The 16412-nt window shown below is 39.1% G+C and overlaps 1 protein-coding gene across 2 annotated transcripts; it reads right to left on the bottom strand.

The window, feature by feature from the left end:
* Positions 1-3242: 3242 nt before the first annotated feature.
* On the bottom strand, positions 3243-16150 carry MRLN (myoregulin). Of its 2 annotated transcripts, none has more exons than XM_070431903.1 (3): positions 16051-16150; positions 5387-5498; positions 3243-3455 (listed from the first exon to the last, which is right to left on the bottom strand). In XM_070431903.1, exons 2-3 carry the CDS (start codon positions 5463-5465, stop codon positions 3295-3297), a joined length of 240 nt encoding a protein of 79 aa, XP_070288004.1. In that variant the 5' UTR covers positions 5466-5498; positions 16051-16150; the 3' UTR covers positions 3243-3294. The 2 variants fall into 2 exon arrangements, with proteins under 2 accessions (XP_070288004.1, XP_070288005.1); XM_070431904.1 differs by lacking the exon at positions 16051-16150 and adding an exon at positions 4367-4513 and having other exon boundaries at positions 5387-5459.
* Positions 16151-16412: the final 262 nt, after the last annotated feature.

The following is a 16412-nucleotide window of genomic DNA, read 5'->3' on the forward strand; positions in this document are numbered from 1 at the left end:
AGACTTTCTGTTACAACAAATGCTCAAATAGTTTGACTCTCTTTGGCTTAAGGTTAAATATCCAACCCCACTGAAAGGTTCAGTAAGAGTCTGTTAAGTAATAAGTCGCAAAGGTCCCAGATTCCTTTCACACTTCATTAGGTCTCTTATGAAACCTTGCATTAATGATTGGGCAAAATCTGAGAAGATCATCACATGGAAGAAAACAGAGTTTTGTGGAGTATGTGCATCCGATGTAGAAAGTCAAAAAGTCAAAAGGACAGTGTTTTTCAAAAGCTTAAAAAGCAGGTGTTCAACAGTTATATTTTAACATTGTCAGAAAATGAGGAATCAAGAAAACAGGGGAAGAGAATGCATTGTCCAATTGGGTATGAGAAAAGGGTAAAGAATCTTGCTTATTACAAAATATTTTAAAATGTGGAATAAAACTAAATAGTAGCAATACAGTAGTCCCCCCTTAACCATGGTTTCACTTTCTGCTGTTTCAATGACAAGGGGTCTACCTCCCGCGGCCCAAAAATATTAAATTGAAAATTACAGAAGCAAAGAATTCACAAGTTTTAAATTGCACACTGTTCTGGACAGCGTGATGAATTCTCAAGTGGTCCTGCACCAGACGTGAAGCATCCTTTGTCCAGCACATCCACGCTGTGTACACTCACCATTGGTCAATCGTAAGCATCTCGGTTACCAGCCTGACCATTGGAGTATCCCAGTGCTAGTGTTCCTTTAACCCTTATTATACTTAATAATGGCCCCAAGAGGCAAGGAAGTGATGCTGGCAATTTGAATATGCCAAAGAGAAGTTTTTACTTAAAATGCTTCCTTTAAGTCAGGGGTGGGGAATGTCCGGCTTGCTGGCCATATAAGATCCGAGAAATCATTTGGTCTGGCCCTGCCAAGGCATTAGGGATGAGTTAATTAAATCTTTGACCAAATATAGCAAGCTTTTTTTTTTCTAGCAAGGTTTTTTAATTAACAAAACAATATTTTCCAAGACAGCTCATTCCTCAACATAAACTTGTGGAAACTACTAGAGGCCTGGTGCACGAAAATTCATGCACTTGGGGGGAGGGTCCCTCAGTCTGGCCTGCGCCCTCTCCCAGTCTGGGAGCCCTCAGGGGATGTCCAACTGATGGCTTAGTTGGACCCTCAGTCTGGCCTCCCTCTGCAGGAGGCAATCAGGCAGACAGGTCAGGGGATATGAGCAGCCGGCCCCGCCTCCCCGAATCGCCCTTCTGCTGCTGCTGGTTGCCAATGCCCCCAGATAGCCATCCCCTCCCTCTGCCCACTGGCACGTGCCTTGGCTGGCCTGGCGCCGCCTGCTCGCCGGTCCCCCCCCCCCCCCCCTTCCGCCCACTGCGGACCAGTTGTTCTGCTGTTCAGTCAATTTGCATATTATGCTTTTATTATATAGGATAGGATAATGACACAGCTTATGAGTTAATGTAGGCTAATTTTTAAATTGATAATTTTATATGGCCCTTAAATGATGTTATAAATACCCAAATGACCCTTGGCAGGAAAAGATTCCCCACCCCTGCTTTAAGTGAAAGGGTTGGTACAGTACAGTAAGCTATTTTGAAAGAGAGAGAGATGGGCCACATTTGCATAGCATTTATTATAGTATATTGTTACAATCATTCTATTTTATTATTTGGTATTGTGTTAATCTCTTACTGTGCCTTATTTATCATAGGTATATATATGCGGTAGACAGACTTGGGCAGAGCAAGGATGGGCTAGGTATAGAACGTCACCAGGGTAGAAAGCCCCAGGTACCTAGCAAAGGACAACTGTAGGGCAGGACTTCATCCCCAGGTGACCTTTCCTCCCCTAGCATATCACTGGAAGGTCATGCCATTTAGACCCCCTGACCTTTCCTCCCTAAAGATAACTTCCACCCCTCTGTTGTATTTCAGCTCTAGGCCCAGAAAGCAGCAAAACCAGACAAGCAACACCAAGGCTGACCTCAGGACCAGCTGCATTGGATAATGACCCCCTGCCCTGGCTCTGACCAAACAGTGGAAACCTAGACCCTGAAAGGACACACCTGGAAAGCTGCTGAATAGTGTATTGAGATCTTCCCCTGGGACCTCCCCTAAAATCTCCACCTTAAAACCCTTAGGACGGGGGACCCAGTGTGCTCTCCTTCTTGGGAGCATGCAGGTGCATATCCCTTTCCCCCTCCTAACCCCTCCCCCCGCCAGGTGAGTCACCATTACCTTCCTCACTTCCAAGCTCCAAGGGCCCTTTCCTTTACCTCTATAATTTTTTTCCTAAGCCCATCTCTTCTACACATTATTTCTACCTCTGTGATTTTCTAAGTAAATGTTCACTTATAGTTTGAGTCTTGATTCTGAATTCTTTCCTAACCAGAACTCAAGTATTGAGGTTGCTGAACCCAGGTCCAGTCTGATCCCACCAGTGTGGTGCTGTTTCCGAAGACAACAACATATGTATTAAAACAAAAAAAACAACAACAACAACAAAAAAAACCAAGAATATATAGGTTCAGTACTATTTGAGGTTTCAGGTATCCACTGAGGGTCTTAGAACATATTCCCCACAGGTAAGCAGGGACTAATATACTAAAATACAGCCATAAGGTCTTGAATAAAACATTATTGTGAAAAAAAGTTGAGCTCTACAGATTGCTTTTTACCAAACTTGTCTTATTATTATTTGTCTTTGAAGGCCCAAGACCTGGTTCTGCCACTTCCTAGTAATGCTCTCAAGCTTGCATATTTCTTCCAAGATTCAGTTTCTTCATCTATAACATGGAAATAATAAACATTTAGCTTCTACAATTACTGTGAGCCTTACATTAAATGACATACTGCCACCTACACACAGATGAAATGTGTTTATAATATGTAAACATTATTGGTATATCCTATGAAAAGATTATTGTATATTAAACTTCGTGTGTTAAAAATAGAACCATATAAAATGTCACATAGGCATGCAGCCTTAAAAAATCAACTTCATTCATAATTACACCCACAAATTTTAGTCAATTTACCACATAACAATTGTGTTAAAAAATCAGAAAATCTTATAACTCAGTAGTGTAGATTTTGGAGGGAAAAATTCCACTTTAGTTTATGGGACTGCTTTATAAATCATAAAGTACTAAACAATACCAACTGTGTTTTCATTGTACTATCATCCTGTTGGCTTCTAGAAGAACCAGAGATGTCATCAAATTAAAAATCACTCAACACATTAAACTACAAATTTTTATTCACAGGAATTCAATATGAAATTTACTTATAAAGAGAAGTCAACTTTCTAAGAAGTTACAACAACATAAATAATAGACATTAAGTCAACAAAGATAACAAACAAAATTTTTAGAATTGTTCCCACAATTTCATCTTCCAGACTTGTGGGGGTAGTAGTAGAAATTAATATCCAGTTTCTAGATGTCATATCCAGAATGATCCTGCTTCCTAGAGGAAAAAAGAGAGAGGTAGCCTTAATTGAACACATTTATAATTCTGATTTTTTTAAAAACTAAGTCTAATATTTGCACTGTAAAAAAATAGTGATGAGGAATCATCTTTTAGGCATGACTCGGCGTATTTGTAACCACCCAAAGAACTAAAGTGTTTTACTCCTTAATGAATTAAAATATTTTTCATGCACTCATTTTGGGTACTTTATGTCATAATCATAGATTTTTCTATATCCCAAACTTGCCTCTCTTTCTCAAAGAAACAGCTCAACCTCTTTGTAACGTATATAAATGTCTAATCCCTCCTGTATACATAAAACTAATATTATATGTCAACTATAATTGAAAAGTAAATGTTTTAAAAAAGAAACTAGCCCAGCCCGTGTGGCTCAGTAGTTGAGCATGGACCTATGAACCAGGAGGTCACATTTTGATTCCCATTCGGAGCATATGCCTGGGTTGCAGGCTCAATCCCAGTGAAAGGTGTGCAGGAGGCAGCCAATCAATGATTCTCTCTCATCATTGAAGTTTCTATCTCTCTCTCCCTCTCCCTTCCTCTCTGAAATCAATAAAAATATATTTAATTTTTAAAAAGAAACTAAACAGCTCAAGGAACTATCAAAATAACTTCTTTTTTTATGTTATCAGTATTTATAAAGTCTTATCTGCTAAGTCATTTACATTATTTTACAATGATATCGGTGAAACTGTCATTCTTCCAACCCATAATATAGTAGGTATTACCAGGAAATGAAAATTTGAAAACATGGAAAAAGGCAGGTAAAAACATTTCTTTTTAGTTAAAAAAAAAAAAATGAAACACCAAGCTCTGGCCAGTGTTGCTCAGTAGTTGGACCATCAAATGAGAACCAAAGGGTCTCAGTTTCAATTCCCAAAAGTATGTACCTGGGTTGCAGGTTCTACCTCCTCCGTGGGTAGGGCGCAGTCAGGGCATGTGCGGGAAGCAGCCTATCAATTGTCTCTCTCACATTGATGTCTTTCTCTCTCTCTGTCTCTCTCTCTTTCATCTTCCCTTCCTCTCTTCCACTCTCTCTAGAAAATCAATGGAAAAAATATCCTCAGGTGAGGATCAACAAAATAAAAAATCAAACAAAAGGTCTTTTTCATTATCTTGATTTTTTTCCCCTCAAGATCCTCTGACTCATATTCTGGTCATTTAATATGATATCAATCACTTAATTTCCTCCACATTTCAGTGTTAATCAAACAGTTTAAAAATAGCTGGGATTTTAAAAAGTATAATAGAATTTGTAAAAGTGTTAATTTGTGGTCGGGTTAACATACTGTTGGAGCATTTTACCAAATGTCAGTCAGGTAGGGAGGTTAGGGTTACGGTTAGGGTTAACTCCTTTTTCAGGAATGCAAGGTCAAATAAGGAATTTTCAGATGCTTACATCAAAGTTTCTTATAGACACTCAACTTGAAATGAACATCAGTACTCTTAAAAAGCGGCGAGTTTGGGTTAGTGCTATTTTCACTCAAAAACAAAAATGCAGGTTGAGTTTTAAGAGAGGAGAAAAAGAGGGGAAGGTAGATGAGATTTCTGCAAGTGTCATCATCTCCCACTTTTAGCAATCTTGATTAATTTCTGTAATAAATAGCCTCATTCCTAAAGGAAGAAATAGTGTGCCCCAAATTACACAGCAATGACTAGCCAAGTAAACACCTAGGATTTCCCCCACATCCAACACTTTGCCTACGCTACGGAAACAAGGGGAAGAATGACACAGGGCTTGCAAACTGGCTTTCTCTCCTATAAACTCAGCCGCCAGATTGTTTCCTTTGTTTGTGCCCTGAAGGGTACCTTCAATTTCCTCCAACAACAGTAAGAGAGGGACTCAAATAGGAAGTGAGGGAAAGACAAAACAACTGGTTAAGACTGAAAAGTAGAAATCCATTTCTCACCTGACTCAATCCCAGGTTGTGGCAGATGACACGGCTCTTTGGTTTCCTCTCGGTCTGCTCTTGCTAGAACAAAGTGCATTCAGCACAGGTGGTCTCTTAGCAACCTTGGATCCTGGGTCAAAGCACATTAAAAGGTTTTATTGGATCGTGAGCTAGTGTATGAAGCTGAGGGGCGGGGAGCCTGCATAGAGAAACTCTAAAATTACTCTCAGAGAAGTCAGGAAGATGTTGAAGGATGGACTTTTGAAAATATGACCCTTTAATTTCATTTTATCACACAATTGTGTAGCTAAAAACTGCACCTTTAACAGAAGAGTTAAATCGAATTCTAGAATTTTCCTGGCAGGGCAAACATTCATGATACTTTTTAAAACAACATTCTTCCGGAGGTGGGGGGTGGAAAGAATGGGAGAAATGTTGTATAGTGTACATACTTGTAACTAGTAGATAAATAAATCCTGAAGACCTAATACATAGCACAGTGATTACAGACCAAACAAAAAAAATACAACACTATTATGAACATTAAACCTTTTAAGAGACTTGATTTAGTTATTTCCAACTCTAGAAGAAATGACAATTACGTGATCCAACAGAGATGTTGGATAATGCTTGTATGGCAATCATATTACAATATAAATGTATCAAGTACAATGTTGCATGTTAAATATAACTCAATAAAAAATTCCTAAAATTATTTAAAATATTTTTGCTTCAATATCTACCATGACAACAAACTTCTTTGCCAATGTAACAGAACATAACTCAGGAAATTGTCTGCTATAAATTCTATAAGTTTTAAGATTTTTATCATTTTTATGAGTAAATTAGAAAGTGGAGGAGTGAATTTACTACAAAAAACCAGGCCATGAAATTCAGTCACAAATGGAAGATTTTTTTGTCTAATAAAATGATGATTATTATATGAAATAATAGAAGCACAGCTTAGAAAATTATTAAAACATTTAAAGATGATTCAAACCAATACCTATGACGCCCCCAGCACAATCTTACGTATGTACCCTGAAGAAATGTATGGCTATCCATACCAGGAAACATATCCAAACATTATTTATAATATCTTCACCCCAAATGCTCATTAGTAGATGATAGATAGATTCATATAATGGATTTTTTTTAACAATAATGAGCTACAGCTACATGCAAAAACAGAGTTGCTTTTTAAAAGCATAATTCGAAAATTTTTAAAAGCTGGGCCTAAAATAAAATACACAGTGTAAGTATAATCATGTAAAGCAGAAAAAACAGAATTAAAAGTACATGGTTTCAGAAACAAAATAAGAGAACAAACTGATGGTTTCCAGAGGGGAGAGGTACAGGGAGATAGGCAGAAAAGGGGAAGGCGATTTAAAAGTACACACTTCCAATTATAAAATAAGTCATGGGAACATAATGCATAAGGAATATAGTCATTAATATTGTAATCACTATGTACAGTGACAGGTGTTACTCGATTTATTGTGTTGAATCACATCTGAAACTAATACAATAGTATATGTGAATTATAATGAAAACTTTTTAAATTTAAAAAAAAAATGCAGTTAAGTGCTGCATATATGGGTGGCAACAGTGTAGTGGCAAATTTGTCCAGAAAAGCAAGGCATTGGCTACCACAAATTCAGGATGGTGATGGTAAGTGAAGGGAAAGGCAAAGATGGGGACTTCCAGCAATGGTTCATTTCTTGTCCTGGGTGTGGTTACATTGGCAATCACTTTTTAACTACTTATTCAACTCTAAATGAAAGTTTCATTTTCTGTATGTATGTGAGACTTTACAATAGAAATATCTAAAAAATAAAACAGAAATAACCTACAAATGTGAATGGTGGTCATAACAGTCAAGTTTGGGTGGAATGACTGTGTGTTTTTTTTCTGTTTTTGCTTTTTTCATTTCTCATATTTTTCATTTAAAATAATGTTGCTTAGCTCTGGTCCGTGTGCTCAGCGGTTAGAGTGTGGGCCTGTGCATCAAAGGGTGGCAGGTTGGATTCCCCATCAAGGGTAGTATGTGGGTTTTGGGTTCGCTCCCCACTCCTGGTCTGGGTGCATGGGGAGGGCAACCAGTCAATGTGTCTCATCTCTCTCTCTCTTTTCCCTCCCTCCCTTTCACTCTATCTGAAAAGCAATGGAAAAAAATATCCTCAGGTGAGGATCAACAACAAAATAATAAATAAAACAATGTTGCTTATATAACTTTAGAAAACTAAAGAAATTAATCTTCTTTCTTCCTTATATATTTAAAAGTAATATAACCTGATTTTATTTCTGTCAAACCAGTCATTTAACCCATGACGATATCCTCGTCTTCTGTAATAAATGCACTCTTTTGCTAAACAACATGTTCTTGTCTCGTTCAAAATACTCATGAGAAACAGGAATGTGTTTGATTCCTGTTTGGTTCTTCTCCATGATGTCAGATCTGTTTATAGATCTAAATCATTGGAAGGACACAAATTAGTATCATCACAAGTTCACAAACACACTCAGATTCTACTGTGGGTCAAGTGAGGAGGATCTCAGTACGTCGATTTACATTAGCTAGAAGCTTAGTAACCAAGTGTTTCTACTCTGAGATTGCAGGGACATTCTTTTGGGAGAAAACTATTTAACAGCAGCATATTTTAGGGAAAAATTTTGTTATTGAATAAAGCATACACCAAAAATATAAATAAATTTGAAACAAGTGAAGTATCCTAGAACATATATAGTGTGACTAGCTCAAGACCTCGGTCTTATCTTGAATCACAGTATTTAAAAATAACAGATAAAATATAATATCACCTGCAATTTCTAATATAAGACATTGTAGGTTGTTTTGGGCCAGATATACTTCATAATTTCAGATGATTGCAAATAATTTCCCTTCCCATTTGTATGCCTCTACCTACCTTTTTTCTCTCCTATTTCCAGAAGATACCGGGAATAAATTTATTATTTTATAGAATGTTGTAATGAAAATAAAATGAGTACTCTCTTATCTAGTTTTTAAAACTTATCTTTATTTTTTCTTTTGATTCCATCAAGATTCCAAATAATCTAATTCAAATTGAACTGTTCATTGTTTATTGAGTGGTTGAACAGTGGTATCCCACAAAGTAAGTTAGACAAACAGAGAGTAGCAGCAACCTTTGGTCTCTGGGAGTTAAACTTCATTGTATTCTCTGTTCTTCACCCTGACATCAGCTTGTAGGGTCTTGATTAAAACCTTTACAATCATATTTTTATATAAAATAGGGTTTCTAAAATCAACTCTGACTCCTGAAACCATAAGAAGAATGTGTTGGAGCCCAGCCTGCATGGCTCAGAGGTTAAGCATCTACCTATCAACCAGGAGGTCATGGTTCGATTCCTGGTCAGGGCATATGCCCTGGTTGCAGGCTCAATCCCCAGTGGGGGTTGTGCAGGAGGCAGCTGATCAATGATTCCCTCTCATCATTGATGTTTCTATCTTTCTCTTCCTCTCTAATATATATATTTCTTTCTTTCTTTCTTTCTTTCTTTCTTTCTTTCTTTCTTTCTTTCTTCCTTTCTTTCAGAAGAAGAGTGTGTTAGTTAAATGGCTAGGTCCCCTGGCAAAAACAAAACAATGCAAAACAACAATCTCATCTATTATATAAAACTAGAGGCCCAGTGCACCAATTCGTGCACAGGTAGGGTCCAGGAGAGGGGCCGCGGGCGGTTGGCTGGCGGCCCTGCCCCCTATCGGGGTGTTGGGGGCTGATTGGAGGTGGGGCTGGCCAAGGGGAGAGGTTGTGGGAGGGCTCCAGGGCGTGCCTCCTGGTGGTCAGTGCATGTCATAGCAAGTGGTTGAGCGGCCTTAGCATATCATTAGCATATTGTGCTTTGATTGATTGAATGGACAACCGGACACTTAGCATATTAGGCTGTTATTATATAGTATTATTCCTACTAATTATTTCCACTAAGACAGTGGTTCTCAACCTTCTGGCCCTTTAAATACAGTTCTTCATGTTGTGACCCAACCAAAAAATTATTTTTGTTGCTACTTCATAACTGTAATGTTGCTACTGTTATGAATCATAATGTAAATATCTGATCTGCAGGATAGTCTTAGGCGACCCACAGGTTGAGAACCACTGCACTAAGACATCACCCCTTTCTCAAATTCTCTTCTATTATTCCCCATATTAAGTGTGGATTCTTGGTCAAGACAAAGAACAGAACATACTTTGTAAAGTCTTTTTCAACTAAAAGAAAAACACTTTTCATTGGGTTCAAGTTTATAATCTTAAACATGAGTCACATTTCAAAAATATTTTCCTTTTTGACAAAAATGTGCTTATCCTACTTGTTTCCATTAATATCTAATAGTCAAGATAATATTGACAGAAGTTCCCCAGAGACATATGTTAAAAAAAATGACACATAATTGAAATCTGTCCATTTTTGCTTACCAGGTCCCTTAAGTATAATAATGACTCTTTGTTGAGGCCATGTGCCAGGCCATGCTATGCTCTATCAGGACATGGAACAGCCACCCAGGCTACTCATTATTCCAAGTTGGAGCCTGGATACTACTAACTTCCCCAGTCCCCAGATGCCACCCTCTTTCAACTACATGGATTTATTAATGTTTTCCAATTAAAAGTCCCGTTTGAAAAGATCTGTATTCCAATGGAAACTGACTGTACTGAAATGGAAATATCCACATGTAATTATTAACGGCCACTCTCTTTCTTTGATCCCGGCTCTTTGCAAAAGTGAACCACTGGTTGAATAGTGGGGTGGACAGTCTTGCAGTTATTCTCCGGGCCTGATGACTCTGGTTTTGCCAGAATATCTTTACAACAGCTGTTGTCAGATTATTCACGTCAAAACAATCTGTTCTTTGTAAATGGAACATTCACAAACCACCACTAGCAACCAGGGTAGCTGAAAGTACAGTTTTTCTTTTTAATCTATTTTTCACCAGCTTTTACTACCTGCTGTGATTTCATTCTTGTTTATTAATTAGTTCATTACCTTCCCACTGATCAACTTATAACTGACAAGTTTCTCCCCTTGACCTCCTCATTATTAGCTGGACAGAGAAATAACAAGAATGCTTTTAGGACATGGCGGTTGAGAGATGGGTCTGGAATTAGATGGATAGGGCTTGACTCAGATCTGCCACTTGCCATGAGACCTTGGACAAGTTACATTAACTCTTCGTGCCTCAACATGTCTATAAAATGGGGCGATAATAACAGTACCTGCTTCTTAGGGTCGTGTGAGAATTAAATAAGATAATAGTGGTGCCTAACACGTAAATACTGAATAAGAGATGGTGACTATTATTATTCATTGTCATTTAGCACATTACCTTGTAGATGGTACCCTTTGAATGAATCATCCTTTTCAGGTACTTTTAAGCACCTAAACATGCAAAATTATCAAACACCTACTTATCCTTTGAAACCCAATGTTACCTCCTCTGTGATCCATCCTAACTTCCTCAGGTAGAATTTATTGCTCACTTGTCTGTAACATTTTGTAGCTCATGATACTGTATTGTGGTTGCTTGCACGTACCACCCCATTGGTAGTTGCTGTCTTCCTCCTAGGAAGTGGGGAGGGCCTTACTTACCCATCCTGGACCCCAGTACCTCATAATAACTGCATGGAAAGTAGAAGCTTTCTTGGAAAACTGAAAGTGCATGTTGTTCAAATTATCATTACAGCAAGAAAAACACATATAAGAGTGAGAAAAAGTAGGTTTACAGCTGTTAATATGCAAAACAGTTTATTCTTGTATTGTTATTTATTATTGTATAGTTTGTCATTATTAGTTATTATTTCATATCCTTACTTATGATTTATCTTTTACATAATGATGGCTGGTAATTCAACCTACTTTTGCCCACCCCTGTATATTAAGTCTACTTTTCCCAGCAAATATTTTAAAAATAAAATCTCAAAGTTGGGTGTTTTCAATATGTCTCCATATGGAAAAGGTCTCTTTCCCATAAAAGTTATATTCAATAAAGGATCTTTTAGAAACTTCAGAATCATATGGTAATTATGTCTTGTTGATGTTTTCACTTCTGTGGGGTTTTTTTCTTCTTCTTCTTGTAATTAGGAAACCAAGTCAAGTTGTTGGAAGGCAACAAAAATTTGGCACTGGCCCTACGGGTTTTAGGATAGGAGTGTCCTGTTGGGATGGCTACCGTTTCTATGGTATAATGAAGATTTGTCCCCTTAAGACTCCTGAAATGGGTGCTGTGTGGCAGGGCAGGAGACATGAAATCCTGAAATTTGAGTCATTCAGAACTTAAATGAAAAGTTGGGCCTTTTTAATAGTAAGTGGATTTTGTTTGTTCTGTAAATTTCTAAAATTGAGTTCAAGTTGCATTTTCTGAACTAATTAAGCTTCATTTGATTCTCCCAAAGCTGAGTTATGTGAGAAAGGAAGTGTAATGTACATCTGAAAAATTAATTCATCAATCATATGTGCCTTGCATGAGAGAAAGCTTGAATGAGAATCATAATAAATGGCATGTGGCTTTATACTTAAACGATTGCAGGCATGATTGTTGTACCTTGTTTCCTAATTAAAATAGGACTTCAAGGAAATTTTTCTCTTTCCAGCTAAAAAAAAAAAACAACCCAACAGTGGTGAAGGGTCTGAAATATTACAGAAATGTTGGCACTGGAAAAGACATGTGAAATTTTGTAAACTTCTCATGTGACAAATGAGAAGTACAGCAACTTGTCTGAGGTCACCGTTACTTTCCTTCAGAGCTACTAACATAACTGCCTCAGCAATTTTTCAAAATTTCTGATAAATTGGATTCTGCGTTTCATGAGATGTAACTATTTGGAGATAGTCTACCTTCATCACCTCCCAACTTCTTTGATTCAGGCCAAGGTGAGACCAAAGAGTCCAGAATAAAGGTGGTCACAAGTGAAAACTAGAAAACTTGGCCGGGCAGACTCACTAGGCACAGAACTTGACAAATTGGACTTCAACTGAAAACAACTTGGGCTTTGTCACACATGGTCAGTGGAGTGGGGAGCGAGCAAAGGTCTTGGGGCCAGATGGAACTGGTTTTAGATCCTGGTTCTGGCTGGTATTAGCTCTGTAGCCTTGGACCAGGCATTTAACCCCACCAGCTACCCCATCTGGAGAACAGAGATAATGCCTGTCTTCCAGGGGGTTGAAAGGATTTTATTCATAACTACAGTTAAGAAGGGCCTATACATACTTTGCCTCTAATCTCATAAAACCTTGTGAGGTGAGTTATTAACACTCCTATTTCCAGAGAGATTAGGTAACAAGATCACACACCAGGGATAACCAGGGATTTGAATGGAGGTCTGTTTGGCTCCAAAGCCTTAGCCTCTGCAGTATCTCAGGACTGGAAAAAGTTAAGACAAGAGCCCAACATGCCTGACACAGGATAAAATAGTGGTTGGTATGAAGAAGCAGCAGAATCAGAAATATGGCAGCTCAAGTACAGTTCAGAGAGGTGAGTGATCAGGTGGACAAGAGGAAAACCTGGTACTCCAGATGGACAGGGGGCCCCACACCTGGGTGGAACCCCTCTACTTCTTTTCTCTTCAACTGTACCTCCCATGCCTTCTTTCTATGTCAACACCTATCCAGTCTGGGCCTTTCTGAGCCATCTACAACCATGTCTCCAATGTTTTAAGTAACTATTTTAACCCTAAAATGAACTATTTTTCTACACATGAACAAACATCTCCTCTCAACCATCCACTACCAAGACTCTGAAGGCTGAGATTCCTGCCCCAACAGGAGATTGGACATTGCCCCTAAGAAGACATAAATTATTCAGCTACAGGCACTTAACATTAAGAAATATTCTAGAACCAAAAGAATCAAAATGTTTTCAAACTTCCTGCCAAGTTCCCCAACCCTGTCCATGAATGACAGCTGTAGTGGACTCTTGCAAGGCCAGTGAGCTGCCCAGGCCCTGGCTGGGCCCCTGTCCCCCCAGGCTTCAGCAGGAAACCCCAACACAGCAGTGCCATCCAAGCCCCATCCTCTGTGGAATGAGAAGTGGGACGGGGGGTGTTTGTTTTTTGTCTTCAGGATTCATACATCCAAACAAGTGTCATCACAGGTTTGGAGTTGGTGAGTGGAGGACAGGAGAGAATCTCCGGACCTGTTTGAGTTCTAAAAAGCATTTGCCAAAATCTCTTAAGCTATCTTCTTGGCCAGCAACATACACTCCTCTGCATAAACGCATTGGTAGTGATTTTTTATTCATGGAGGTACAGGCGTGATATCTGATGCTAGCTAAATGTTCGTTGGAGTCCAATTTAGCTGAGAGGATAGATGACTAGGTCGGGGAACCCAATTTCCAGTTAATGAAAGTCCGTGACTTCTTTTTAGGCAGAGTTATTTTCCCAGCATTTAGCATAAAACTTGGAACAAAATACGTGCTCAATTTAAAACAATGTGGGTCGGGGAGGATAGGGTATGACTTTAAGGTGCCGTTTTTCTGTGCCTTACAAGCTCATTACATAGGAGGTGAGCCCAAGTAAATCACTGAATTGTTTTCCAAGAATGTACAGCCTTCCAAGGGGAAGTCTGAGCAATAATGCTAGTTTTGGGTGTGAAGGCCCTGTGGAATACTGACAGCATCCTGTCCGTACTTCTCGTGTATCATGGAACAAGCTCACTCTGATTTGTATCATGAAATGTCTTCTATCTTCTACAGTTAGAGCTTATTGGCCCATTGCTAAGTTAGCACCATGTTTTGCACACTGTAGGAATTAAATAAAAGATTGCGGAAGGAAAGCTTATAGAGGAAAACAAAAGCTCCCCCTATCTCCTGAGTTACAGGGTGACACTTGGACAAGCGGGTATTCCCTGAGACAACCCTCCTTTCTGTCTCATCCAGACTTAGAATCAAACCTAGCAAGACAGCCAACCTTAACCATAACCAAGAGACAAATTTTAGAATGCTGGTTAGAGTTGAGCAGGTAAGTTTATCAAACAATAGCTTATGCTTTGAAATTATTTTGCAAGGTTCCTCACCATCGCTGATCTTAGCTGTAGCCTGATGTTCTGAACTGCTAACCATACACAACCCTTCAAGGCTCCTGTCCTCAGCATTCACACAGCCTACACACACCATCCTGAAGATGAAGTTACTAAAAGCAGTAAAAGCTAATTATTGTCTCTACTAGAGGCCTGGTGCATGAAAATCATGCACAGGTAGGGTCCCTAGGCCTAGCCGGCAATCTGGGCTGATCTGTGGGGCAACTGGTGGGGCGATGGCGAGGGAAGCCCTCCACTGGCACTTGCCTTGGCTGGCCTAGGGCCTGTGGGCTGGGAGCAGCTCCTGTGTTGAGCGTCTGCCCCCTGGTGGTCAGTGCACATCATAGTGACTGGTTGTTCCACCATTCGGTCAATTTGCATATTAGGCTTTTATTATATAGGATAGCTTAGATTAATGTGTCCCATCAAATACCACATGGAAGGTTCTAGGTTTAAATGTGAAACAAATGAGATGACAGAAAATTCAGGTCCTGGATTTATTGGGGTAACCACTTCATAAGTCATATAAATGTCTAGTCATGGGGTTGCCCATCTGAAACTAATATAATAGTGTATATCAACTGTAAATTTAAAAAGAATAAAAAATTTAATTGAAAAAAGAAGAATCAGAAAAAATTCAAATGGGGGATTTCCTAAATAATGTTACCATACTTGGCCACTTACTTTCATTATGAGTAAACCCCACTACTCTGTAAAACAGGTGATGACTGCTATTTTACAAACAAGGAAATGAGGCAGAGAGGCTGGCTTCTTGGGTAAGGTCACACTATCTGTGAATGGTCCATGCCAGGGCTCAATACCAGGCGGGCATCTGCCTCCTTCCAGTTTACTGTAATGCCTCCCTTATACATTTGATCTAGGCTCCTGACGCACATTTCAAGGGAACTGAACACAAGTAACCAAAGCCGAAAGTTGTATTGGTTTGTAGTCCTGCAGAAGTACTGGAGAGTCAGGTTTCATCTCTGCCCATGAGGACCGAGCTGGGCACCGGCAGTTCTGGGCAGCTGGGGCCTCCTTTCCAGACAGAAAACACAGTGACCTACTTTGCAGGGCTCTCCGAAGCAACCATTAAGAACGGCTTCAAAGACAAAGCCTTTGGTTAAAATAACAAGAAGGCGTTGAACCCGTGGCACAAGACAGGTGCCCTCTCTGATCCAAATCTCACACATAGAAAAATGACAAGACCCTGTCCAACACTCTCCTGTTCAACACTCCCCTGTGATACTTTCCACGTGTGAAATTTCTCTTTGAAATCAGGGAAATGCTCTGTTTGGAGAGGAAACACGGGGGAGACAGGAATATCAAGCATAGCCACAAGGCTGGTTCAAGTCATTTAAATACCATTAATCCCTTGCTTCTCCTCCTGCCTTTATTTAGCTAGAAGGAAATGGAAAGACTAGAATTCTAATACATTAATTTATCTGCTATTCAGCTTTATAAAAGTTGGAGAGATGCTGAAATGCAGGGAGGGAAATAGGCTTCATGAATCTAAGTTTTAACGTACTATATTCTCTCTCTGCCAGAAACAGAAAAGTCAGACTAAACTTTCCTCCTATATCAACATTTTAAAATGCTACATTTTTTTTTTAAAAAAAACAAAACACAAAACTTACTGTTCAGGGGTTAGGGAGCGAAGTCCAAAGTTGAGGAGATGATCGCTCTCTTTTGTGAAAAACACCATATGCTCTTAGGTGGATCAGGAGAGTCACTGGGCTGTTATTAATAACTGGCCTAGAGCTTTATGAAGAAACATGAGCCAGACCATTACGGGAGGAGGCAAGCGGGAAGGAATTGACAGACACAGGTGGGATAAATTATGACAAAACTATACTTAGGCCCACGCGGGAGCTCAAATACCCCATGAGGAAGGGGTCAGCCCTTTCACAATCACTACAGCCTATGTCAAACACTCTTAAAGAATTCACCAACCAACTAACAAAAATATCCTTCCTGTTCAACTCTCTTGTAAAATGAC

The sequence above is a fragment of the Myotis yumanensis genome, unplaced genomic scaffold (assembly GCF_028538775.1).
Source record: "Myotis yumanensis isolate MYYU_CA2020_CCGP unplaced genomic scaffold, mMyoYum1.0.hap1 SCAF_13, whole genome shotgun sequence".
Classification (NCBI taxonomy): Eukaryota; Metazoa; Chordata; class Mammalia; order Chiroptera; family Vespertilionidae; genus Myotis; species Myotis yumanensis.